This window comes from Patagioenas fasciata, chromosome Z, assembly GCF_037038585.1.
Source record: "Patagioenas fasciata isolate bPatFas1 chromosome Z, bPatFas1.hap1, whole genome shotgun sequence".
In the NCBI taxonomy this organism is placed as follows: domain Eukaryota; kingdom Metazoa; phylum Chordata; class Aves; order Columbiformes; family Columbidae; genus Patagioenas; species Patagioenas fasciata.
The window spans coordinates 33,753,784-33,781,020 of NC_092560.1; the positions used below are offsets into that span (position 1 = coordinate 33,753,784).

Genomic DNA, 27,237 nt, shown 5'->3' on the forward strand with positions numbered 1-27,237 from the left:
AAGCCTCTTCATGCAAGCAAATGCACTGAGAAGGAGTTTTCAGAAGAACCTGGAATCTACCAAGAGAACCATGATGACAGTGAAAATTCTAAACCATCCTCCAACGCTGAACAGAAGGAAAAAAAAATTTGATTGTTTAAGCCATATTTTCTTCTAGAGCATTATCACAGATGTTGATACATAAGCATCAGAAAGGTTAAATCATTTTCATAATGTACACCATGTTTTATCTTCCTTTAGCTAAACACAGGTTACATCTATGCTTGGTTACATGGATTATAACTTTTAATGTATCAAATCAGTAGAATATTAACAACCAAATATTGAAGTTGCTTTTGGAAGGAAAATGTGTTTATATTCAGTTATGGATGTAACTGTTCTATTACAAAAGCATATATTTTTTTTTCCATAGAAAACAATTATAATATTTGTATTATAACTAAATAGGATTTGCGAATTCATAATTATGCAGCAATTAATTAAAAAATTGTGAGAAATTTTATTATTACCAATTTTCCCCTACGATTTATTCTATTCATCCATACACAATTTAATGGCATGAGTTGTTAACTGGAGATTTGTTTTTAGCTGATATTGTGACATACTTTACAAGTGTTTACTTCTGCAGAAAGACCATTTAAAGTTCAATTTAGAAATAAGAGCTGCAATAAACCTATTTTCCAGGAGTTTGCAATAAGTTAGCTAGTTTTCCCAAAGGTCTATTATTGTTAATGATTTCTAGTTTTGTAAATACTAAAAGAGTAGTTTATTCGTAATTTGTGTTGTTTCTTAATAAATCTATTTTTGTCTTTACAAGGCATGACAGGGTCTTAGCATTTAGGAAGCAAATAGAACATAAAATTGTTTGTCCTTTACCTAAGAAACTTAGTATGCTTGTTCCATTAGTTAAGAAGTTTGAGGTAAAGACTTGCCAAACTTTTAGGAGTTTTTTGTTTGTTTGTTTTCACTTGAAAATTTGACTTGAATTCAAATCATCCCATATTGCCACTCTTAAAATACATAGTATTCTTGGAAGCATTCTGTTTTGGACAAAATTTGCATTCAGAGTAATTATACTCCAGAAGTCCAGATGATTTGCGCTATAAAATGGAAGATAGAATGGTTTACAAATGCTACACATAAGTAAATTAAATGAGCCCATGATATGCTCCATGCAAAAACCATTCAGCAACACAAGTTGCCTATTCATATTGCTAAACCCTCCCAGTAAGCCAAACAGCATGGTCATAGCTAAATTTCTGGCACACACTAACTCATGTAGGGTACTTGGCAATGAGTGGTGGAGGAAGAAGAGACAATAAACTTATTTATGACAATCTTGAAAATTTCTGACAATGTAGATAATGAAGTTCCACTGCTGAAACACTTCCCAGTTGGCAGGTAAGTATGGGAGATTATCTTCAGGAATAGAAAGAAGGTCTGCCTGATGTCATACTTGTTTTGTACTTATTTACTCAATATACATTAATTTTATAAATTTTATGTAAATATATAGATATTTATTAATTATACGATTTAAATAATTTTATATCTTTCAAGTCTATATATATTTATTTGACCTATACATCTTAACTGCTTTGTCAGTAAAACAGCTGAACAGAAAAAAAATTAATGAAAATGTGGAGATAAGGCACATAGAAACTCTGTCTCCTGCTCATCACTCCAGGTGCTATCTGCTTAACACAGGAATAACTACAAATCTGGGGAACTAAGGTACCTGGGAAAAAATGTAGTTGTACAAGTAGCTATTGCCATTCATATGCAAAATTTTCACAGAAAGCGAATACATTTACTACTAATTAATTAAAATCTATAAAAATAAAAAAAAGTCATGCTTCCATGAAGCAATTGAGATCCTCAGGAAAAAATATTTTCAATTGAAATAATTAAATTTTCTTGGGAGCTTAGTATTTTGTGTGATGTTTAATAAATATTGTATTAAATAAAATGGCAGAACATGATCATAATATCTAATAATTATTGTGTGCCAAGCTTTCACCCAAATCCTGTTTGAACTGTATTGTTCTACACATGTCAAGAAGGACTGATTAGATTAACAATATGAATAAAGAAAGAAATGGGAATATTTCTGTGTCTGGAAAACTGATCTTTTTTGCACCCTGACTGGAGGTGAAAGGTATATATGAAATGAAAGGATCCATAATTTCTAATCTTCATGAAACAAGAATCCAGAACACTTATTTCTAGTAAGTCATTAATAATAACAATAACAATAATAATAATAGTAATAACAATAATAACAATAATAACAATAATAATAATAATAATAATAATAATAATGATAATATCTTCCTGGAGTAGTAGTTTACATATCCACATTTTTTCTGTCAGATTTTCTTATTAGACTACTTTTCTGTGAGCTCAGTTAGAATGAAGAATATAGTGCATTAGAGGATATACACTTTAGCAAAAAAAAAAAGTTTGCAATAAGTTAGCTAGTTTTCCCTAGGCTCTAACATAGCTAAGAGCACTAAGAAATATTACAACAGCTTAGGATGGTGAAAAAATATCTTTAAAGCACGTGATTAAAATATTTTTGTCCAACAGTAAACAGGAATTTGATTCAAGTTGTATTTGCATAAAATGAATATTTAACTTGAACAATAGCAATGCAATTTTTTTTGGAATGAAGTAAAATTCAGGTTTTAGAAAGGTAAAAAAATAAATATCAGTCAGATACAAGAATGAACTGTCTAAAGAGAAATCATATTTAGTTCACTGTCATTGTTTCATCCTTAAATATTTTAAATAAACTGCCACGACTGTAGGAGAGAAATGGGAAAGAAAAAAGAAAGGAAAATGCAACCCTATACATCGGTTTAAAAATTTGATCACTGAACAAAGGCTGGTTGGCTTCTCTGACTACCTGCACTGGAAGCCTATGTTTTATTTGTAATTTATTTCAAGCGATCACTCTTTTTTTTTTTTTTTCTTTTTTTTTTTTTTTTTGTTAGATTCAACATCTATTTTCATGGGAAATGGAAAAATGGCATTGAAACAGAGCTGGCAAATTTCATCTGACTTGTTAGGACAATTGTAAATTTTATCCATACCTGTCATCTGGGCTGAAAGGGCTGTTTTCAGTACCAACCCATCAGTCTCTGAAGTCAGATGGCTAAAATCTATTCTTTTTCATGGTGATTTCAAATATGTGGCTGCAACTTTCTATCCAGTTCAATTATTGTTAAATGTATCAGTGAGAACACCTTTGCCCTGTTGTCTTTTGAGCAGAGAAAAAAAAAAAAAAATGGGGAAAAATGTAGTACCTGCTAGGGAAAAAAAAAAGCCCATTGGTTAATGCTGTTTCAGTAGTAAACCTGGTGCTCTCAGGAGGAGATGGTGCTTGACTGCATTCAGGAAACTACCAGCTTCTCATTTTACAATATTTTTAAGGTTCTTCTTCAGAGCAATCACACAATATTTACCAGAAAAACAACTAACAGCAAATAAGAGAGAAATTGCAGGCATATTTACTTACCTACTTTGATGTATAACTAGAAGCCAGTTTACTTTTCAAAACACTGGCTCCAGAGAGATGTATTTCAAAATGCCAGAGGCTGGTCCTTCTTTTCTGCACTCAGACTTGGAACAGAAGCATAGCATGTCCATTTTTTTCTGGTGCATCACATATCTCAAAATGGAAAGGAATTTATATCTATCTTACCTAGTTTACAATATCCTTTAATGTGCCATCTGAATGTGTCAAATCTTCAAGATATTTACCTTCAGAAAATTTCTGAGACATACTGGATGGTGTAAATGAAGCGAAGTCTTAGCAGCTGTCTCCTAAGCATTATGCAACTGGATGGTTATTTTCTCCCAATTCATCCAAGAACTTAAAAGATGTACATAAAGAAAGAAATGTACAGTTTAATTTGGTTCCCTAAAAATATAAGGGATAACAATTATGTAACTAGAAACATACAGTATATATGACTATTTTTGTCTCCTCTTCCTTATGTTCTCTGGCTTCCGATTGTTTCCTAATTTCAACCAAATTTCGAGAACAGAAGAGGTTCTAAAGATAACAAAGTTCCTAAAAACTTTATGATCATAGGGCAAGGGATTTTATTAGTTTCTTGCCTGCAGACAAGGCTGGTAGATGGATTTTCATCTCCCAAGACACTAGAGAATGTGCAAAATCAACTCCAATTAATCACAAATCCTTGTAAATGTTTACAATGGAGCTCAAAATATGTTGTATCAGCCTCTATATATTACATCTCATCCTGCAAGATGTAAATCAATAGAAAGATGGCTTCTTTAGTGATGACACTTTCTATTTCTTTTCACGCACCAGACAGAAATGAGTTCATTCACACAGAATATTTCATGTGCAGTGAACTGTAAGTTCAATTCCACAAACTATTTCTTATTCCAGCTCCATTCATTAGTCTCCAACACACATACTTATTTACAGGCAGGGCCAAAGACCAGTATGACTTAATCTGCATGCACACATTCTTATTGAAGGGTTAAAGAGTTCAGTCAGCTGCTCTTCCCCTTACAGAAAACCTTACTCATATGAATGTAATCATTTTGTTATGATCATATCAGATCTTACTTTTTGTTATTCATTCTCCTCATCAGTTTTATTTTGCAAGAGAGAAATAAAGTTCAAAAGAGTAAAAATAAGATAGAGTTTTCTTCACTATAGTAGAGAATAACATATGAGCATGCACACACACACACACATAAAATTAGTGTATGTAGTGACTGAAGGAATGTACTGATGGTGTCTTAAATATTAATGGGGAAAACCAAGGTTGGAGAAGGCTATTGCAAGGTTGAGAGCTTTCAAAAAAGCTCAAGTTTCGATCGCCTATAAATAAGTATTATACTCTTCATTTCACAAAGTCTTAAGAAGCTTGGCCTTTAGTAGAAGAGTTCATGGTGAGCCTGCCATAAAAAAAAAAACCAAAAAACCAAAAAAAACCAAACCAAACCAAACCAAACCAAACCAAAAAAACAAAACAAAACAAAACAAAACAAAAAAACACCACCAAAACATGTGAAGTATGAAAAACAGAGATAGACAAAGGAGATGGATAACTAACCCTTTATTTAACCCTTTATTTCTTTGTATTTTTTTAATAATAGTCAATACTAGTCAATACTTAATGCAGTCTTCTGAAACTAAATGTATGGCCGGTCAAAAATATTTTTAAGAGTTTTAGCATTTTATGATAGAAGTAAAAACAGTGTTTTCTCCTCACAAAAAATCTCAAAAGATTACAGTTTGAAAGTTGGGAAAAGCCTGTGGTAGAATGCAAACTCCCCTTTCTCCCCCTCCCTCCTTCGATATGGAAGGAGTAGGCACATCTCCCTCTCCCTCTGTTGCTTGAGGCTAACAGCTTATTTCGTTTGGCCCCAGAGCCCCTGGCCAGGGCCGTTAAGAAGGGATTGCCGAGGTGCCAGGGAGCCGCTGGGTGCCCACGGCCAGTGTGGGTAATGTTTGGAGGCTTCAGGAGCACCCCACAGCCAGTGTGGGGGTGCAGAGAAGCTTCTGGAATGCGTAGTGTCAGATCTGATCAGGCTATAAAAAACGGGATTCTCGTCGAGGCTCCGCCTTTTGCGCGGATCGCTTGGACCACGAGCCAGATGTTGCTGCTGAGAGCCCCCTGGAATGAAGACTCCGCTTGCCTTGCCACCACGTGTGTGAGTAAAATTTGTCCTCGCAGGATTGCGAGTGTATCTACTTTCCGTACACATTTGTGCATGTATTTATACTTTCCATGCACATTTGCATGCGTACTTTCCATGCTCAATACAAGCATGTGTATATTTATACTTTCCATGCACATTTGCAGGCATACTTTCCGTGCTCAATACGAGCACATGTATATTTATACTTTTTGTGCACATTTGCATGTGTACTTTCCGTGCTTAATACGAGCACCTGTATAAATTATTTCCTCACATAATCGCAAGTGTATTTTCCTCCCGTGCTTCCACATAAGCACATGTAATATTTCATGCATGTTTGCATGCGTATTTCTCCTCGCAGGATTGCAGGTGTATTATAAATTTACCCTCGCAGGATTGTGAGTGTACACTTTCCGTACTCAATACGAGTACGTGTATCCCTTTAAAATAATCCCAGGCCATGTTCAGGCAAGTGTGTACTCTTCCCAGACTCAGGGATAGCTCCAGCATTGTTTTGGTGAAGCCACGTGCATGCACACTGTGGACCTCCTATTGTATTAGTTGCTGCCCCTTAATAATTTTCCTCAACTGATATCCGAACCTGTATTCAAGTCACTTTTGGAGTACTAAAACCCTGTTTCTCACCAGTTTAATAAAAGTTGTTTTGGACCCTGTTGTCCCTTAAACTAACCTCGGGGTGCTCTCCGTGACAAAGTCCAAGTCAGTTACACCGTATCCTCAAGTTTACTTTCCTTTATTTTTTTTAGGGTTGGAAAGGCATTGAGTTACTAAGGAACATTAATCTTTTACTTTATGTAAATGAGCAACAAAACAAACAAAGCCCTAAGTCATATAGAGAAACAACCACCCTGCCTATATTATCAAAAGAATAGAAGATAAATAGCAAAGAGACTATGCAGCAAATATAAATAGTAAAGAAACTATTATCTCAGGATAGTAACCTTGTGGGACTGAATGTCATATAAGACACACGTTTTAATATAATCCACTGACAATTCCTTCTTTAGTTTAATTCAATAAGGTACTATTTTACTGCTCATATTGTTGTTTAATGAAATTGTTAGCTATAAGTTATTTAGAGTTATATATTAAAAGTACCCTAAAAATTGGGAATGAGCCAAAGTAATTTCCATAAAAAAATCGTTACATTTAACTCCTTGTTTTTATTCAAAAAGATGGGCCATTACTGTTATAATGCAGCACAATTTAAGAATTTTCTTTTAAGTTTGTACATATCAAGAAGGGTTCAAAACTGGAGCACTCCAAACAATATTTTCCCCTGTAGAGAAATGTCTATATACTACTACTGTAATTATTTACAGTTAATATGGCATGCGTCACGTTGAGATATACAAACACAAACACTTAAAGACAATTAGATTTTACACTTAGTGATATTCCATGTAATATTTTAAAAATACTTAATTGACTGAGTAGCATAGATCAATATATTTTACAACAAAATCAAGAATATTAAAAAAACCACAACCTCTAGTTAGAAACATGAAAGAGAGACATATTTATATTTATTTAAGAAAAAAAAAAAAAGTGTTTAAATAATACACTACACAACTAAAATATTTCTGTTGGGTACAACACATTTAGAAGATTAGTCAGAACTCACTGCTGTGTTACATTTGCTTTTGTGTGCTGAGGTTCTTAATTTTTACCAGATATTTTTACCGAATTCAAACGATTGACTTGTAGCAGCTCAGTTATATTACTTTCTTTAACCAGCCTAAAAGAACAGGTAAAAGAAAAAAAACATAGTACAAAATTAAATTGAATTTTTTTCTCTTATAATATAATAAAAAGAAAATATAAAATTAAATGTATGCAAAGTATTTTTAGAAGCAATATTCCCAGATACATTTCCAAAGTACCTATTACTTAAACATTTATTGGCCATTACCACTCAATAGTTTATTATGTGATTTAAGAATGAATTATGAATTCACGTTAACCTTTTAATATCCATGGTTCTGCAAATCAGTATGTTTAACAAGTACAGTATGACTATGTTTATGGATGAGACATTCCACTTTCTGTAACACACATCTAATTTCTTCTTGATGTATGAAAATATCTAACATTAAAAATGATATTTCTGTGCTGCTCCTCAAATATTATGTTAGCTACTAACATATACAACAAACTCTCTCAAAATATGTTTCAAGTATGACTCATGAACAAAGTGACAGTAGCAGGATGGGTAATGTGAACAAATGAAAAAATTAACTGTAGTGGATTATAACCCCAACTCTGTTCTGAATAATGTCTGTATTCCTGATTACTGAGAATCTTATACAAGATACCACAGATCAAGAAACAAGCACTGTAAACTAATCTATCAGGAAGAATTTGTAGTGAATAACTGTACGATACCCTGTATAGTATAAATATAGAATCAAGGAAGCAAGCAAGGTAGAAGGGGTGTAAAGCAGGCAGTAAAAATCTTTTAATTTGACCTAAAAAATATGTAAGAATTTAGAAAAATTTTGAAAGAAAAGAATGTATAAGGAAATTGAGGTAACTGGAAAACTGGATCAAATGCAACAAAGGTTATCTAATGTAGATCATGTCAAAGTAATCCATGGTTTTCTATGACAAGTAATACTTAGACTGAAAAGCAGTGACTGATTTTACCTGTTGTTGTGTAAGAAATTGCTAGTCATTCATGAGTAGATGAGAAAAGAAGCTACATACTGCACAACACTAGGAAAATGGTAATGCAAGATACTAGGAAGAGAAGAATCAAACCACATGGAAATTAACAGTCTGGGAATCAAGGCATTCATTAATTTAAGACCATGAAAAAAATAGAGATATCTTTGGGAATTTGTGTCCCTGTAAAATTAAGTGGTGTCATTAATGTAGAGTAGAATCAAGATATCATAAGAAAGAACTAGATGATGACAGAGTAACAGAAATAGAATGAAATCTGGCACCAGAAAGTACAAGGTCATGTATTTGACAGGAAATAACAAGAATTTCGGCTCAAGGCAGAAGTTCATTAGATAGACATGACTGAAATATATTAGTCAGACATAAGATGACATAAATTATCCACTAGCATGAACAGCTGTGAAAAAACAAGTGGATGCTTAAAATGTAGCATATTAAATTGGTGTCTCAACATGAAAAATTACAAATGCATGCTCCAGCTTCTAAGATATGGATATAAACAATTCACTGGAGGTCAGTGTTCATGTGTAGCATCTCATGCACAACCTTCAATCATTTGGACAGACAAGAAAGAAAGAAAGGGCAGAAAATAAACCATGATTTTGTACACTCTGGATTAGGATACCTATAGAAAAGCAAAAGTTCATTTGTCAGGGGTCAGTTTCGCATTTTACATTACACATTCACAAGGAAGAGTAAAGTAGTAGAATAGAAAACAAAATTCAGCATTACTGATTGCTTGTCTCAGCTGAGTGACAGAATTCCATTGAAATGATAATACACTACAAAGCAATAAAATATACTGTTGAGGTCAAGCCTCATCACATAAACCAGAAAACCTAGAATTTTAGAAATTGATCTTTTAATGAAAATCAACAGCTTGCACCTAATGATTACTTGAATTTTGCAAGTGCATTATAATTGTGGTCCATTGAGGGACATTGGCTGCACACATGGATAGTCAGACTGATGAGTTCCTATGTTATTTAGATTGTTAACACTATTGTATTTAAGTGAGTATAAGATGAAGATGATCAGGTTGCCTATATGAAACCATAAAAAATGCAGGTGATGCACAAGGATCCTCACTTTCCACTTACTCTGGAGTAAAATATTGCAAAATTATGAGATTATCCAAGATACACAGAAAAATAAGAGTAGAATAATGTCTTTACACTCCCCTCATTTTCTAATAGAGACGAAATACTGTAAAAAATTAATATTAAAAATAAATCTTCATAAATACTGCATTTTTAAATTGCTTTAAAAGAATTAATAAGGCCTTTGAGGCATAATTTGATTTTCAATTTACTTGCAGAATAAATCTTGCAGTCTGATAACTCTTTTTCAATGAAAGATCGGCATTTGAGAGAAATTTGCCTTCATAGTTACAAGACCAACCCACAAAACTCTTTGTTAGCTAAATTATAGCAGCTCTTATCATTATGTCAATTTTTTAGTGGAATGAAAATTTTGTATGACCTTCTACTTTTTCTGTTTACGCAAGCTATAAATAAAAGGCTCATTTTAGGATAAAAACAATAACATCTCAATCTCTTGGCAAACACTGAAGACTTAAAGGTACAGTATATAGCAGAAGTATGGGATCCTTTTTCTGAAAATTGTATCTTTTCTGGAAGAATTCATTCATTTTCCTCTTGACTCAAAATTCTCAAATCTCCTTTTCAGTGAGAGCAGTCTGTGCATGCTGATGGTTGGAAAATTCCTTGATGGGCATTTCTATTTAGCAAAAGCTCCTAACATTTCCATACATAGTTGTAAATATCACTCCAAAAGGAAAAGATTCATGCTTTGCTGTATGCTTTATCTTGTTGGCTTGCTTATGAAAATGTGATTTGCCTTTAAAGAAAGCAAATGGACTAGATGATCTTTCAAGGTCCTTCCAATCCCTAACATTCTGTGATTCTGTGATTCTGTGATTCTGTGTGATTGATCTCCTTACATAGCATGGTGTCTAGAAAAACACTGTATTACATTATTACTTAATAGATTTATCCAGTAAAATTTTAAAATAAAGCTTATCTTATCAATACAATGAATGCTTCTCCCTTAATAAGTTGTATTATCTATGAATTTTCTCTTCAAGTCAGTGCCTAACTTTAATATCTGACCATGTATTTGTTTTTAATAGATCAATAACTGAAACTGATGGGAGGGCACATGTGTCACAGTATCACAGTATCACAGTATGTTTGGGATTGGAAGGGACCTCAAAAGATCATCTAGTCCAATCCCCCTGCTGGAGCAGGAACGCCTAGGTGAGGTCGCACAGGAATGTGTCCATGCGGGCTTTGAATGTCTCCAGGGAAGGAGACTCCACAACCTCCCTGGGCAGCCTGTTTTAGTGCTCTGTTACCCTCACTGAGAAGAAGTTCTTTCTCAAATTTAAGTGGAACCTCTTGTGTTCCAGCTTGATCCCATTGCCCCTTGTCCTATCATTGTTTGCCACTGAGAAGAGCCTGACTCCATCCTCGTGGCACTCACCCTTTATATATTTATAAACATTAATGAGGTCACCCCTCAGTCTCCTCTTCTCCAAACTAAAGAGCCCCAGCTCCCTCAGCCTTTCTTCATAAGGGAGATGCTCCACTCCCTTAATCATCTTTGTTGCCCTACGCTGGACCCTCTCCAGCAGTTCCCTGTCCTTCTTGAACTGAGGGGTTGTGGTGAGGGAAGTAGCTCTGGTTTTGGGATTTTGACTAAATACAGAACTATCACAGACATAAATGGACTCTTGAAGTTGTACCACATGGTCAAAAACCAAATGTACGGTTTCACTTGCTGTTGTGATATATAAAGCAGAACTGCAATCCACATAATCCAGCTTCATAAGAACTCTGTGCTGAGGCAAAGACATTGCGAGCAGACAGAGGAAGGGAACCAATACAACATACATTTGTATTATCAGGACTGTCTAATCTAAAACATTAAAATGCTGACCTGAGATGAGATGAGTTGAGTTGAGTTGAGTTGAGTTGAGTTGAGTTGAGTTGAGATGAGATGAGATCTATGAAAAGGAGTTACCATGTTTTTTTTGAAAGTTCATAGGCAAGATGAAAAACTTTACAACAAGACACAGTCGAAAGTTGATAACTCTGTGGTATCTGTTTCTGTCATGTCATACCAGAAGAAACAGAAAGAATGTTGATATTCTTAAAAGCAGAAAGATTATATGTGTTGTGAAGCACACACCTACACATTCACTTGAAAAAACTTTATCATTTGGCTGTTGGCACAACTTTGTTAGCTTCTGTAGCTTGCCACCTTACAGAAGGCATGCAGTGGCAGCATATTCTGTAACCTGCCTTGCTCAGAAAAGCCCACGTCAATTAGGAATGCTCCCTTCTGGATTCCTGCTGGATCCTGTAAATGCAATCTGCCAATCTGATAAAGAAAACACCAATTGCCACTAGAAGTTTGAATAAAAATCAGCCCTTTCCTAACTGTCATGATTGTTTATCTCCTCTTTTGACACAAACTAGTGTTTTCACTGAAAAATAAAAAATAAAAAAATATTCCATTGAATGATGTGACATGAAAGAACCACGAAATGGTCAAAATTGCTACCAATGAGAGAAAAAGAGGCATTAAAAAGAAGCTTTCTGTCATTTGGAAATGCATCACTTCTTCAGGATGAGGTATTCAAAAAAAAGTCCAGAAAACGTTTGTGCAGGATGTTCTGCATTTGTATCTTTTTCACTGAATGTGTATAAAACAATTCTGAAACTTACTCAGGGGAGTAACAATAGATCTTTTCCTTATCATCCTTAGGCAGGTTCTGCATTGATATCTGCTATTAAACTACTGTGTCCTCTATTAAATTCACCTATGCAATTGTCCATGAACATCAATTGGAAAATAATGTAAAAATCGTGCACGAAATAGAGGTCCAAGAGAGCTCTGCAGTGTGAGGCACATTGAAAAGATCCAAATGTGTGCAAACATTTTCATTAAAATAAACATAAATATCAGGATTTGTCATGAAAAAATAACACACTCCTCCACCTGTATACAAAGTCATTTTTTACATCTAGATTTGTAAGTACACAGTTACTAGTGCAATCTTGTTAGCTTAAAGAATTTACTGTTATTACGCATAAAAATATGAAGTGTAACTCATGAAAATTGAATTATAAAGTGTTCTTTCTTCTTTGACTCTTTCTGCTTTGTTGTGGTTTGGTTTTGGTTTGCCTTTTTTTTTTTTGGGGGGGGGGTGCTGTTTGGTTTTCTTTTGTGGTGTGGGGTTTTTTGTTGGGGTCTGGTTTTTTGTTTGTTTGTTTTTCAGATTTTAAGCAATAAGGACAGAAATTACCTGACACTACGATCAATTCTCAAATAAAAAAATCAAAAAAGCTAAGATGCATAGCCACTCTGAAACTCAAAACAAAGGAAAAATCTGGCTGTGTATTTAAAAGATCTTGCTGGTTTACATCTGCCAATGTCAGCTAGGACCTACTGCATTCCTTCTTTTGACAGCCAGGACCAGAACCACAGAACATGATAAACACTTAAAATCCTTGGGAGCTTCATGCAGGTTGTTCATGTCATCACTAAGATAATTCATTTAATGTTTTTATTCTCTGTTCCACAATTACAAAGATTAGAACTCAAAAAAATCCTTGGAAAGCTTTCATTTTGTGTGATTTTTTGAATACTGGAGTTTCACAGAAGGTGTACAATACATAAAGACAGCATAAAAACTATTTGAACAAGAAGCACTGTGTGTGGAGAGTTATTGACATGCATAAACAACCTTTGTGAGTAAACTCATTGCTAGCACAGAAGATGATATGTTACAGATGGACTACAAGTGGTAAGTACACATTTTAAGTGACTGTTAGGCTCTTCCTTTTTTTATTAGTTGTTGCTTTAAGTATTCACTCACATTCAGGACTTCTGAACTGGAGAGATCTATCTCCACCTACTTACATTGCCACAAAAAGTCCACATTTCTCAGTAACAGTAAGAAATGGTAAAGAGCAGAGTATCCGAAGCCGATCTTGGCAGCCAAACCACATGTCAAAAACAGAATTAATTCCAAGTCTTGGAGAACTTGCCAGGGAAAAAAGAAAAAGAAGCCACAGTAAAAAGAAACAATCTGTCATCTGAATTTCTGATGCCTGTAAAAGGCAATGGAGAGAGGTTATAAAATACTGTGTTGTTGACAGAACAGTGGATCTGTGATCCTTTGTTTTGATTCATTATGTAACAATATTTCATACTATAGGAAACTTCACCCTAGGAAAAAAAAACCCTAAAATTAGGTCAATTTAAAAAACAATCCAACCAACAACAACAATAAAAAAGCTTAAAATGCTGTTTCTGGGATCACTTTCTGCATATTAAGACAATGCAAATATTTCTAAGTAAGTGAATGAATTTTAAAATCTCTGAAAAATTTGGACCACACATCATTCTTTACCTAAAGTTTTCTTTAGAAAACATATTAGATTGAGCCATGGACATGTGTGTTCTGCCTATGTCCACATTCTAGACCTTCAACAGCAGTATTACATGTTAGTCCTGGGAATTCTTTTTTAACATATATGCCACAAGATCAGACTTCTCAAATATAATCTAAATAAATAGAGCTGCATAAGCACAAAAGTAGTTAAGCGGAAAGTCAAACTGTAATTACTTAGCAGTGGTAAGTTTGTGACTGAGAAATTATCTGGCATGCAGGTCAAGAAAGCTCAACTGCAGAAAAATTTTAACAGGTTGGGAGCAAGAATGCCACAGACAGAATGATTCCCTGTTGTCTTGTGGCCATTCTGGAATACCAGTAAGCTCTCAGGGCCCAAATTCCAGGAGCAGCACTGGGCCAGAGGATGGACACAAGGGTGGGTTGAGGTGGGCTATGCAATCATGTAATTGGTGCTGTGGCAAGTGAACATAAGGCATCTGCTCATGAGGCATCTTTGCAAACTCCTTGTAGAACTACTTATTGCAGTAGGAGTCTTCTCAATGCATTTTCCCTAATTATTTATTTTTTATATTTAAGCACAAATATATGTTCAGTTCACCTTGAAGGGTACAACAAAAATTTCCCAACAGTAGTTTAATCAGTAGAAGAACACTACTTACTGTTTTAAAAGAACATTTGATTTTCTTCTGAGTCTTGCACTTAGGCTTTGAAAATAAAATCTCTGTTCTGTTTGAAGGAATAACACAATTCCTCCATCACGGTAAAGTCCACATTCCAATACAGATAGTATTATGTGATCCAGCATATGATTTCTTCTTTTAGTGATGACAATCATTAAGTGCAGGAAAAGTGAGAGCGAATTATTTGACTAGAAGAAATTTAAATCGATAATGATACTATCTTTCAAATACTTTTAAGAAGACATTAAAGGATACTAAAAAATAGATCACCATTGATACTCCAACTGGGTGACATACTGAGTGCTTACTATCCACTGCCATTTACCACCCATTTACGTGGTCATGTTATATGAGACATCACAGCTTAAGAAACATTCAGTATTTTACAGTGTTCTTTTCTGCAAAAGGATTTTGCATTAAATAGTACCTGATTTTCTGATTGAAACTGTCCATGAGTGTAACTGTAGTTTCAACATGGTTTTAGCAGTGCGGTTCCAGAGTCAGAGGAAGTCCTTCACCACTGCCCTCTCCTACACATATCATTCTACCAGAAAGTGGCAGGGTAAGGAGATAAGGATCACAGGAACATCTTGAAATCCTCATGAGCCTATCTATTTCATGTTTAGGATTATTTTGTGTTATATTTATCCAACTTGAGTGACTGAGAAAATGAGACATATCCAGCTTAAGATGTTGCTTTCCAAATATACTTCTACATTAATTAAAGCCATGAAAATAATATAAATGATTAAATATTTATAGACTCAGTAAATCATAATACCTCTACTACTATCAAAAAACATACAAGTGTGAAAGATCACTCTCTCAGTAAAAAAAAATATCTGCTGATAGGGTCTTCAAGCATTCAACAAGACATAGATTCAAATAACTATAAAAGCAAACATGTAAATATGAATGTCAGATTCAACATTTCCTGGGTAAGCCATTGTTCTCCATCATACTACAAGTTTACTGACACTAATTCAGTGGTAGGTTTTTGAATCAAGCCTTTCAAGTCTATAATGTTCAAGTATGCATAACCACACACTGAAACTTGACATAATTTGATTCCACTCAACATATATTTCGAGCACCTGCAATGGTATCTGTGAAACACATCCACTGAGACATTACAAAAATGTATTAGAAACATCAAAACAGAAACTATCCCCTTCACAACAGAAACTACTTCCATCACACTTACACACTCTACTGAGATAAGAGATCAGAAAATTCTGTTAGAATTTCTCAATCTGTCCTTACATAGAATACCTACAAAAAATCATAGAATCATAGAATTATTTAGATTGGAAGGGACCGTAAAGATCATTGAGTCCAACTATAACTTAACTCTGACTCTAAACCATGTCGCTAAGAACTTCATCTAAATGTCTTTTAAACACCTCCAGGGATGGTGATTCCACCACTTCCCTGAGCAGCCTGTTCCAATGCCTGACAACCCTTTCTGTGAATAAATTTTTCCTAATATCCAATCTGAACCTCCCCTGGCACAACTTGAGCCCATTTCCTCTCATCCTATCACTTGCTACTTGGGAGAAGGGACAAACAGCCTCCATGCTATAACCCCCTTTTAGGTAGTTGTAGACAGCAATAAGGTCCCCCCTCAGCCTCCTTTTCTCCAGGCTAAACTGCTCTGGTTACCTCAGCCATTCCTCATAAGACTCGTGCTTCAGATCCCTTATCAGCCTTGTTGTCCTTCTCTGAACTCTCTCCAGGACCTCAATGTGTTTCCTGTTGTGAGGGGCCCAAAACTGAACACAGTATTTGAGGTGTAGCCTCACCAGTGTTGAGTACAGTTGGACGATCACTTCCCTGGTCCTGCTGGTCACACTATTCTTGATGCATGCCAGGATGCTATTGGTCTTTTTGGTCACCTGGGCATGCTGCTGTCTCATGTTCATACATTCTCTCTCTTCCCAGGAAACAAAATGTTAAATTTCTAAGTAGTTGTTGCAGAGATAGAAAAAGAGAAGTAATCTTTGCCATGGTAGATTTTTCCCCACTCTAAAAACATGACACAACATGGTGCAAAAAAAAGCTTACTTCCTACTGCAGTATCCTAAGTAGAATGGAGATCAAGTTCTGCATAACTGTGAATCCATTGTTTAGCCATTGCTCAAAATTTGAGGCAGTCTGATTGGACATCCAACACTTCTGGGCTACAGCAAGCTAGAAAACCGCGGTAAGCATTCTTCAATGGCTTCAAAATTAACAGCCCTTCATTGCAGATAGCACAAAAATGTGCCTATTAGTACTTGCATATCAATCATCTTTTTCTCCTGTCTCTCTCTTCTTTGTTTTCCTGTCCAAGAAGAATGAATCAGGCCTCAGTAAAGCACAGCTATACAGCATAAGAATGATCTATGAGACAATCACAGTTCACAGAAGTCAAAACAAATTACATTTGAGTACAGATCAGGTTTTTTGAGCCTCTGGGAAAGTAAGAGAAAAAAAGAGAAGTCATCTGCACCAAAGCACATAAAAAATAGACAAGAAGTAGATGATAAAAAGTGATATTCTATGAATGAAACTGATAAATTTCCTAACATATATAAAGTCTTCTTCAGGAGTATGCTATAGTTACCTTTAACCTGTCACCTGTGCCTAGGATATCTAAGAATTTTACACTTATTTATTGCTATATGCACTGTAAGTTTCACCCAAATGAAAGAAGTACATCGATAACCTCTTAGAGTAACAGTGAGGCTATCAAATTCAGAGGTTTGGTAGCTGATTCATATATCATTTAATTCCTTCTGCATTTCATTTTCCTTAATTACCTTCTGAAGTTAGAATGACATTTTTACAGCCCTGCACCATGAGAAAAAACATGTCACAGTCCTCCTCTTGTGCCAGCCTCATCACTGTCACACAGACCTTCCACGAATACATTAGGAAATGAGCACACAGACCACTGTGGTTCTGTTTCTCCTATTTTATGGGGAAAAAACCCCATTTTCAGTGACATACATTTGTTTACATATATATTTTATGTAAGAGTAAACAAGCTAAAATCATGGGTAAGTATTTGCAAACAAGTTTTATGATGATCCCTTACTTCTCCAAGAGATCTGTCCTTAGTCTTAATTACTGGAGGACATATCTACCCTGTGGAAAAACTGAGGCAGACTTTGCTTGAGGACAGAAATGCAATCACTGCAGGGTGCAGTGGAGCCCCAGAGTGTGTTGGCATGATGCTACTGAAAAACAGTTCTACAAATTCCACATTCAGGCTGATAAAACTGAGAGTTACTGCAGTGCACCTTATCAATTAGAGGGTAGAGCTCAGCAACCCCCATTGTTCTCCACTGCATTCATGTACTCCTGAAAGTCCTAAGTTTTGAAGGGCTATTTCACCCTTGAAAATTAAAATCAATCATCTTGATGGTTTAAAAGAAAAATGTTACAATTGGCTCAGAAAAACAGAGCAGTAGTTTTTCACTGCAGTCATATAAATTCCCTAACCACAGGAACTAGCTAAAATTCTAAATGTCTTTTTCTCCTCATATTTATTTTTTGTCAAGTGGGACAAATGAGTAATTCTTGCTTGTTACACAGTTCTGTATCTGAGTTCTCCAAACAAGGCAAAATCAAAAGACTGGTACACAGAAAGGAAATAAAGAGACCAGTTATATCCAAACTATGCAGCATATCACTGCTGAAAGAATTATTCAGCTCATTCTTTCTAAAGCTTTTATTCAATATTTATTCAGGCAAAGCTCCCATTGATTTCCCTGGGAGCTCTGGTTGAATAAGGACATGAAGGCACAGTGTTGTTTTTCATTGATTTAAAAAACAAACAAACAAACAACAACAAAACAAAAAAACCCACAAAACCTTAGTTACTAAATATTTCTTTTTTTTTTTTTCCGAAAAAAAAAAAAAATGTGAGTAAGTTTCACCACAATTACAGAACCATTGTAAATTAGACTGCTGCACAGTAGATAGGCATCCTGTCATTAATCAGTGAGAGCCAAAGTTTGCTGGCTTGGAGTATAGAAGGGCTTCCTATCTTGTATAACAGTCAGTCTATAACTATCATTAGATGCTGGATAGTAAAAAGGCTTTAAAGTAACTGTAAAAGTACCAAGATACTTTTATCTGTCTTATTATTGTTTTATGGAAAGAAATTCCGTAATATTTTGCTGATTGTGTTCATAATACAGTATCTTTTCATTCTATGCTTTCTTTAGAAGCAGAAAAAAATTACATGGTTTGGTAAGACTGGGGTTAAAATGTTGCTTTAATCACAATTTGTTAAAGGGCCAGAAAGATCAGACTGTCTCAGGTGGACAGAATGGGCAATTCCAGCCTATTTCAGTTAATGAGATTTTTCACTTTACCAGAACACTCTGTATGGTCAAATCACCTGTATATTTCATCCTAACGCTCTCACATGTAGGCCATTTCCAGCTCCTCACTTTGTCCATACATTTTCTCTAGGACTACTAACAGAAGCAGCCTTAACCCTTGGGAAATCAGGGCAACTCATCCAAACACAGACAAGGGAGATTCTGGGAGCTTCAATACCAAACAATGCATTTGGCTTAGCCAGTAATTACTGTACAAGGCAGTCAGTCTGGCTCGTTATACTTTTTTTCTAAAATTAATTTAGAGTAAGATATTTTGACAGAACTAGAAGATATGTCATGTAAGTTTTGATGTCTACAAAGGCTACAGCTGACCTGGTTATCTAGACTTAGAGTCATAATCATTGATGAGACAAATGGCACTTACACTGTGAATCACCTGATACTAGATAACTGTGTATGTCATTTCTTCCTTTCCCTCTTTTGCATGACTTCTTGCTATAAGAACTACTTTTGTCTCATACAACTAAAAAGGGACTTAGACAGCTCAGCAATAAACATACAAGTTTCAAATTTTTAATCTTAGACAGATAAATACTAATTTTCCTGTCTTTGAAGAAGTCATCAGAGTTCATCACATATATCAGAAGTAAGTCACATTTGCTAATAAATGAAGCAGTGAAAATTCAGGAAAATCTCTCTTCTGCAGCTCCTATATATTTATTTCTAATTCAAAATGTCTTCCAGCTCCAAATTAGCATTTCCTTATTAATACTGCATAGCAGTACATATCATATGATCACTACTATAATTCATAATCCTAAAGAAAAAAACATTTCCTTCTCTTCAGACTTTCAGATAATTACAGGGTATCCACATTGAGCGTACCCAGTCTAATGTAACAGAAGATACAATGCAATGCTGCAGGTAAATTAACTAAAGTGATTCAGGCTTTCTGAATGCAATTCAGTCTATCTACAGCATCACTTTGGTAGTGCATGTTATCTTCTGGAGGTCTTACTCCTGCTGTCTCATTCAAAACCTCTGCTCTAGACCTTGTCTACCAGTAAATTATTTTGTTTGCCCTCCTAATGAAGTTTTTATTAGGTTATATGTTATCTGAGTAATAATTTTTTGTGTGTCCTGTTTAAACGCATATTTTACGAGACTTCAGGGTTTTTTGGGTTTTTTTTTTAGAATTTCTTTAATTATATATTTTCACAGTAAGTCTGAACAGATCCACCAGATACAGCCGAGGATTTTTGCTGTCAAATTTTAAAAATAATTGGGGAAAAAAAAAAATTCTAAAATCTTATTTTTAGGATCAGCTTAGCTTTTCAAAAACACTTTCTACTCAGGTTGAAAAGTGGACAGATAAATGTGAAAAAGAGCAAGATCTTCAGTAACTGACTGAATAAAGAATTACATAAAGTAATAAGAAAATTTCAAATATTCTAATATACTGTTTCTAATGTAATCTTCCATCAATACCACATATACAAATATGTTAATTGCTAAAAGATTGTTATAGAAACAAACAGGCACTCTAACAGCAAAGAACAAGCAGTAGCTTATTGTTTAGCACAACCAAATAATGAGATCTACTTAATAAAAAAGTAATTAGATTGCTACCCAGCTGGATAAGTTTCTTAACAATATTTTTTTCTCTATCCTTTGAGACTGGAAACCCTAGAGGTAGTTTTCTTCAGCAGTCTATTAAGTGAGTATGGTATTTAAATAAAATTTCTGTAGTTAACTAATTTTAATCTACTTAAAATGTCAGAAATTTCCAGGATTTCAATCACTTCTGAAATTATTGCACTGAAAATAGTAAGTACAATATAAACAGTATCATTTTTACCTCCTAGTCCACACTGTATTTTGCTTACTAAAAAACAGTATAGCAATTTGTAATAAACACTGAAAACTGTCTTCTGAAAAACAAAATAATTGGACACGAATCCTCCTTTGCATCTCACAGATGTAACTCAACGTTATTGTCATTAGCTTCAACTGATGGAAGATTTACTGACTTTGACACACCTTTGTCTGTAATGCTATACTTGCACATACATAAACAACAAATAAGTAAACATTATTAAATACATAAGTATAAAACACTACAGAGTTAAAATTTCTTCTACCTGAAATTGGATAAATCCTAGCATTAAAGTTGCATCTTTTTTTGCAAACAAGTAAAACAAAACATCATGACAACATATTCTGTCTCCTACACATTTTATGTTACTATTATGTTTAAAGATAGCTTTTGTCATAATGATATTTATGCAATATACACTAGTATACCAAGACACACATATCTCTCAATTTTAATCTAGAAGTCATGCACAGGCCCTGACTGTCCAAGTTACAAACTGTAAGTTAAAAAATACATTTTGCATTCAATAATTATAATACCAGATCAATCTGTCAAAACATTCAACCTTAGTCATATTTAACAGTGCAAAAATAACAAGCAATTGTACAGAAACTTCTGACGTCAATGTTATCACTGTTGTTTTGGGCTTCCTTACCTCTTCATAAAATAACTGAAAACTGAAAAGCAAAAGCAAATTTTAACTTTTCATTTCAGAAACCACTTAAATAAAGCTAATGTGTACTTCTGGAGTCACTGACAGACATGACTAATTTTAGGATTTGACATTTCCTTATAATCCTTAACGCATTTCCTAGTGTGTTCTAGGAAGGTTCTCCTAACCTCTGTTATCACTTTGTTAGTTGAGAACAACTAACAAGAAATAAACATACAAAAAGTTGAGAAATAGTTCTAACTTTTCTACAAAACAGAGCTCTAATCCTGTGTGATACTGCCCACTAAACTATCGAACTTGCAAGTAGCACCAAAGTAAAGGATCATTTTTGGGGAAAAGAAAATAAATATTTGAAAGATGTAATGCTCCTTGAGCATTCAAGCGTTCTTTGTTTTTACTTTTTTGGGGGTGAGGAGGCAGCAGGGGTGAGAAAGCATGGGGGAGAAAATTGACCTTTTTTTTTTTTCCCAGCTAAACTTGTTAGCAGCTATGAAGTTGTGATTGTTGAAGTTCTTACAGAGATTGAATCAGTAGGCACAATACTGCCAAGTATATCATACAAGATGTATTAATATATGACAAATTATTTGTTGTTTTTTACTGCAGCACAGAAGTGTTCAGAAAAAATACTAAACTTGAATATTGTACCTCATATACAAAGACAGAAGTGTACACAATTTTGTGAGAGATAGGTAATTGGATACTGCACCTTAGTTAAAGGTTGTCTGTCTTGCGTATTAATATGGATGTGCGCTTACATGTACTTATTATGTTAGAAAGAAAGCAGAATGGCCATGACCACAGAATTATCAAGATGTGAAGAAAGTAGTCATTACTCTGGAACATCTGACTCGTACTTAACTAGAACACAGTAGATCCCAACACATACTGCAAATGTAATTACTAGCACTGACAACATACCTTACATATAAACTACTGCATTTTCTTTTTATGGCTGATTCTATCCCAGTTCAAGAATGTCATTACTTGTCTGTCACTATCCGTCAATCATTACAATATTTCCTCCATTCGTCCTGCTGACGGAGCTCAGGGACAAATATGTTCCTTAGAATTTGAAAGCCTAGAGCAATAGGATGTAAATTGTTGATTATACTCTGTTTAATCAACCCAAGCACTTTGTGAATTCTCAACGTTGAAAGTCTGAAATAAATTTTGATAGATTTTTCCAATGGTATAGGTTTAGATTTGATGTTCGCACAAACTTTAGAATTCACTGTACTGAAAACACGCAAAATATACTAGAGATATCTGTAATGTTTTATTCAAGTAAATAATTGCTCAGAGATGGTCTGATCTCTGATGGGGTCCTCACTGTTATCTGAGAACAGAGATAGATAATAATAAGCATAAGATAAATATTAATGAAGCCAAAATAAAATTAAGGAACAAGGAACTTTCTCCTTTCTCCTCCCCTACAGTTCACATCAACCACAAACTAGTAGCAAAAAAACCCACATTTTAATTTAATTTGTTTGTGATAAACAGCATTTTAGTATATTTTTAGGATGATTCCATAAAGTTGTTGAATATTCTATGGAATTGTTTGATACCAATGATTAACATCAGAATGAAATTATTTTCTAAATTAAGATACAATGTTTCTCTTGTAGCAAAAAATCTCTTCCCTGGGGATATTACTTGTACGATGTTTTGCACCTGATAACATAATCAAGTAGGTGATCCCTCAGTCCTATATTTGAAAAATTCAGCATCATTAACGGTCATTTTTTTTCAGTTTTAGATTAGGTCTTCAATTGTAGCAAGAAATCTAATATTTAAAAGTGTTAACAACAGTAATAATAATAATAATAATAACCATTTATGTATTTATATAAATTATTATCATTGCAATGTAAAAATGAAAATCTGAATTGACAGCAGCATCTGTAAAACTGGAGAATTTTAATGAAGAAAAGTAGGTATAAAGACATCAGACTTTACACAGAAAGTCCCTAATTTGTTCTCTTTATTTATATTCACTGTCAAAATTAAATTTAATAATTTTTAGTCACAGCTGAGTTGAGTACTGCACCTATTAGAGTATCAATTCCTAGCAAGTTCCCAAGGGCTGATTTTGTAACTGACTGATTTACAACTGTAGAGGCATGTCTTAATAAAACAAAAATGCTTCCTAGTTCCAGTGAAAAATACTTAGAGAGGTACTTACTTTAATCCTTCATTTAAAACTCACACTTCACTTTATATAGTTACTTACTCAGGGCTGTGCACTTCGAACTTCTTTCAAGCGCTTTGGAAGTGCAGTTCTTTGGGAGGAAGAAAGGACAGAAAAGCACAAAGCGGTGCTACTACAGGACTTTAAGAATATTTTTCTTTCCAACAGTAATTATTACTTGTCCTCATTGGAAGCATTATTTTTTTCCAGAGGAAACAACAGCAACAACGAATTTTCATATTCTAGATAATACGGTCTGGCACCTTCTGATAACCAAAAACTTCAAAATCATTTTACTCAAGAAAGGAATACTGTGATTCCTCTAATACAAAATTAATTCTAAACACATATATTTGATTCAAGAAATTTTCTTTATAGAACTGATTCAGTAACATTTACATGGACACTTCAAGGTGAAGTATAAAGGTCTTTACTTTGTTCTTTTTTTAATGGCAATTGGTCCAAAGAAGGACAAAGCAAATTTAGGTATCCATGATCTGATATTAAAGGAAGAATCATAAAATGCTAAGAAAAACAGATTAATTTAGAGGAAGAATTTTAAAAAATCACATTTTATTTGATGATTGGCAGCCTACTGGACAATCTAGCCATGAGAATTCATGCAAGAAACCTGAACTTTACTGGATTTTGTAATAGTATTTGAATACATTGATGTCAATAGTAAAATCACCTATTGAAAAGGATTTCAATTCCTGTTCAGCTACTCAAGAAAGGAGTAAAGTAAGTTCAAGTGAGTAGATAATGGCGGCTGCATGTGTCTACTGTGATCAGTAATTATGAATAAACCTTTTCTACTGAGGTTATGAAACCTAACACACTAACCAAATTCATACCTTGATACTTGAGATGGAAACTGTCACGTTCAAAACAAACTAACTATCCCACAGAAATGTTCATTTCCAAAATAATATATATAGATAGGGTTGTTTTTTTTCCCAGATTAGATATTGAAAAGGAAAAATATACAATAGTCTGGTCAAGTTCTCTTCACACATTAGCATTCAATCCTTCATAATTTAAATAATTTCATTGACTCTTCTCACAAAGAGTTCCCTTGCCTGTAGCATGGAAATACTTCTTTTTCAGTCCAGATGAGTGTTTTGACACAGGAGTTAGGACTTATTAATAAATAAAAACACTATACATTTATAAATACTAGCATATATGTGAAAAATCTGTTCATTCAGATCAGTCGTGTGATGCTGTAATTGAGTTTGTCTTGTTTTTGAGAAGTATTTGAGAAAACCAGTAGTAAATGTATTTAATACCTGATTTGTTTCATCCTTCATAATTCTGTATTGGGAAGAAACTGGAGCCTTCTCCTCAAACCTTACTTCCCAAATTGTAAGAGTGACCTCTAGTGCTTTAATGCTTTGCTGTGTGATGCAAGTCTTCTTTGCAACGGTTTTAATATGCCTCCCTGTAAGTGACTGATTTAGTTTTGTGCATAGTGCCAAACGCTATTAATGTGTGATTCAATTATCATGGTGTTGTGAAAATGGATGTATTCATAAACTCTACAATGCAGAATGATGAAAAGAATTAAAGCTGTGGCTGGATTGCAGCAGGGTGTTTAACAAGAGGAACTTAATATTCATGTTTAGGGCTACACTGTGCACTTGAGTATCAAATGAGAAATCATTACTGAATGACAGCACAAGATCATTTTCATGCTGCAATGTGAATGTCTGGCTCATGGGAGCATGTTTAGTTTACAAACCATCCATATGCAAAACCCTAGGCTATAGACCCACAGAGCACTTAAAACTTCTCTGCCATTGCTCAAATGTTTCCAGGGAGCTGTCCTCTGCCACTGGGATGTAAGGTTATTCCTGAACATTCCTCCTTGCTTTGGCATGCACTTTCTTCCCATAGAGACATTGCTCCTACCCTCCTCATTCTTGTGATGCAAGACCACTGCCTTAACAGGAAGCGGAGAGAATATTGCTCAATTCAGGTTACGAAGGACTGGCATTTAGGCTACTGTTCCTCCACATGTATGCAAAATGAAATCCTTCAGCTTGCTGAATCTGAATCAAATGGAATAGGAATAGCTCAGGACTATTCCTGAACGATCAACCCTCTGAAAATGAGTTTCCTGATAAGTTATTTAATTTTCTTTCAAATTTAAAGATAATTAATCTAATTTAACACCGAAAACAGAGATTTTCAGGTATATATCGAATTTGCCTCCTAGAGGGCAGATTGTCTTTAAAACTGTAATCACTATCTCTATTTTGCAATACCACCCTACTGGCTAACTATGAATTACTCATTTTTTTAAAAAACTTTCTACTGGAACTGATCACGCTCTCTTCTTTAGTCATGCATGAACAATACTCCCTAAGCAGTCAATGCAGAGAACATAAAGTCTTGCTATCCACATTTTTCCTTGTTATATTTGTACTGCTCTTGAACTGCACAGCAATGTCCATCAGAGTTATCTGAGTGCCAGCTTAATTCAGGAGATAGAGATAAAAGCTTTCAAAATTATAAATTGCTAAAACCCAAGATGAGACTGTACACATTAGAAATCTGTCAGTAATTTCCACATAAAACATAGCTCTTTGGGAAATGCTGCATTTACAAATAGAAAACAAAATTAAAATGGGGCTGAACATAACATCCCTTTGTAAAATGCTGCTTTCAGATACTCTTAGACAGTAAGCTTTATAAACATTATTCTGTACATAGACTCATGACAAAAATCTATAGAATTATTTTAGAACATTTTCAGCATAGCAACTTGCTGTCAGGATTTCAAAGAAGTAAACATTTTTCTCAAAAATAATATTTATTCCCAATGCAAATAAAATATCCCAGAAGTTTTCAAAACACTCTGGATTGAGTTTCAAATCATATGCAATACTTACATTTATTCCCTGCCACTGTTGTGTGCCAGTTATGAACCAAGACGAGAAATAGCAGCTTCAAGAAGATTTCAGTGACAGAATCCATGTTCACATTCACTGAGACACCCGAAAGAAACAGTATCAGGAAACAGCTGGTCTATACTTCAGTCCTTCTTCTGCCTCTTCTTCTCACTGCCTCTCCTCTGCCTCGCCTCGCAGTGCTTCCCAGTGGCCAGACACCTCAGGCAAATGCACTCCGCGTCTCCTCACGCAGACACACACACACCTCCAAACCTGCTTTTCCCTCTAACAACGGCAATCCCTGAAGAGCAGCAGCGACAATCTCTCCTTCAATTTTAGGGAATCAGTCGGTGCTAACCTGCCAGGCTGCCGGCACCGCGCGGTGACTGCTGAAGCCTCAGCCCGGCAGCGGTTCCGGACACCCCTTGTGGTGACAGGTAGGAAATGTGGGGCTCTGGTGGGAGCCAGACAATAAAACAGAGCAGCCAGCACATGAGCACTGAGACGCAGCTGCTCGCTCAGTGCTCGCCTTGACCAGTTCTTTGTCATTATCTTTTTTTTTTTTTTTGAGAGAGAGAGACAAGCGGAGAGCATTAGCTGCACATAGTGCCATTCCTCGTGTTTTCTAGTATGGTATTTTGTTTACACTTTCAGCTGCAAAAGCATTAAGAGTTCTGCATTTTTGAATGAGCATATTTTGTCTGTAGTAGAAAACCTGAGCTTACAAATAAAAAAAGCAGTCTACC

General features: G+C 34.7%; 1 protein-coding gene across 2 annotated transcripts in view; it reads right to left on the minus strand.

Annotated features, from left to right (window-relative positions):
- Window positions 1–27,012, minus strand: part of CNTNAP4 (contactin associated protein family member 4) — a 246,424-nt gene extending 219,412 nt beyond the window's left edge. The window contains exon 1 of one of the 2 annotated variants that reach the window (XM_065860464.2): window positions 26,492–27,010. In XM_065860464.2, the coding sequence (XP_065716536.2) occupies window positions 26,492–26,576 (85 nt within the window). In that variant the 5' untranslated portion in view covers window positions 26,577–27,010. Of the gene's footprint in view, window positions 1–26,491 lie in introns of both variants that reach the window. The other variant, XM_071801956.1, reaches the window with a different exon arrangement.
- Window positions 27,013–27,237: the final 225 nt, after the last annotated feature.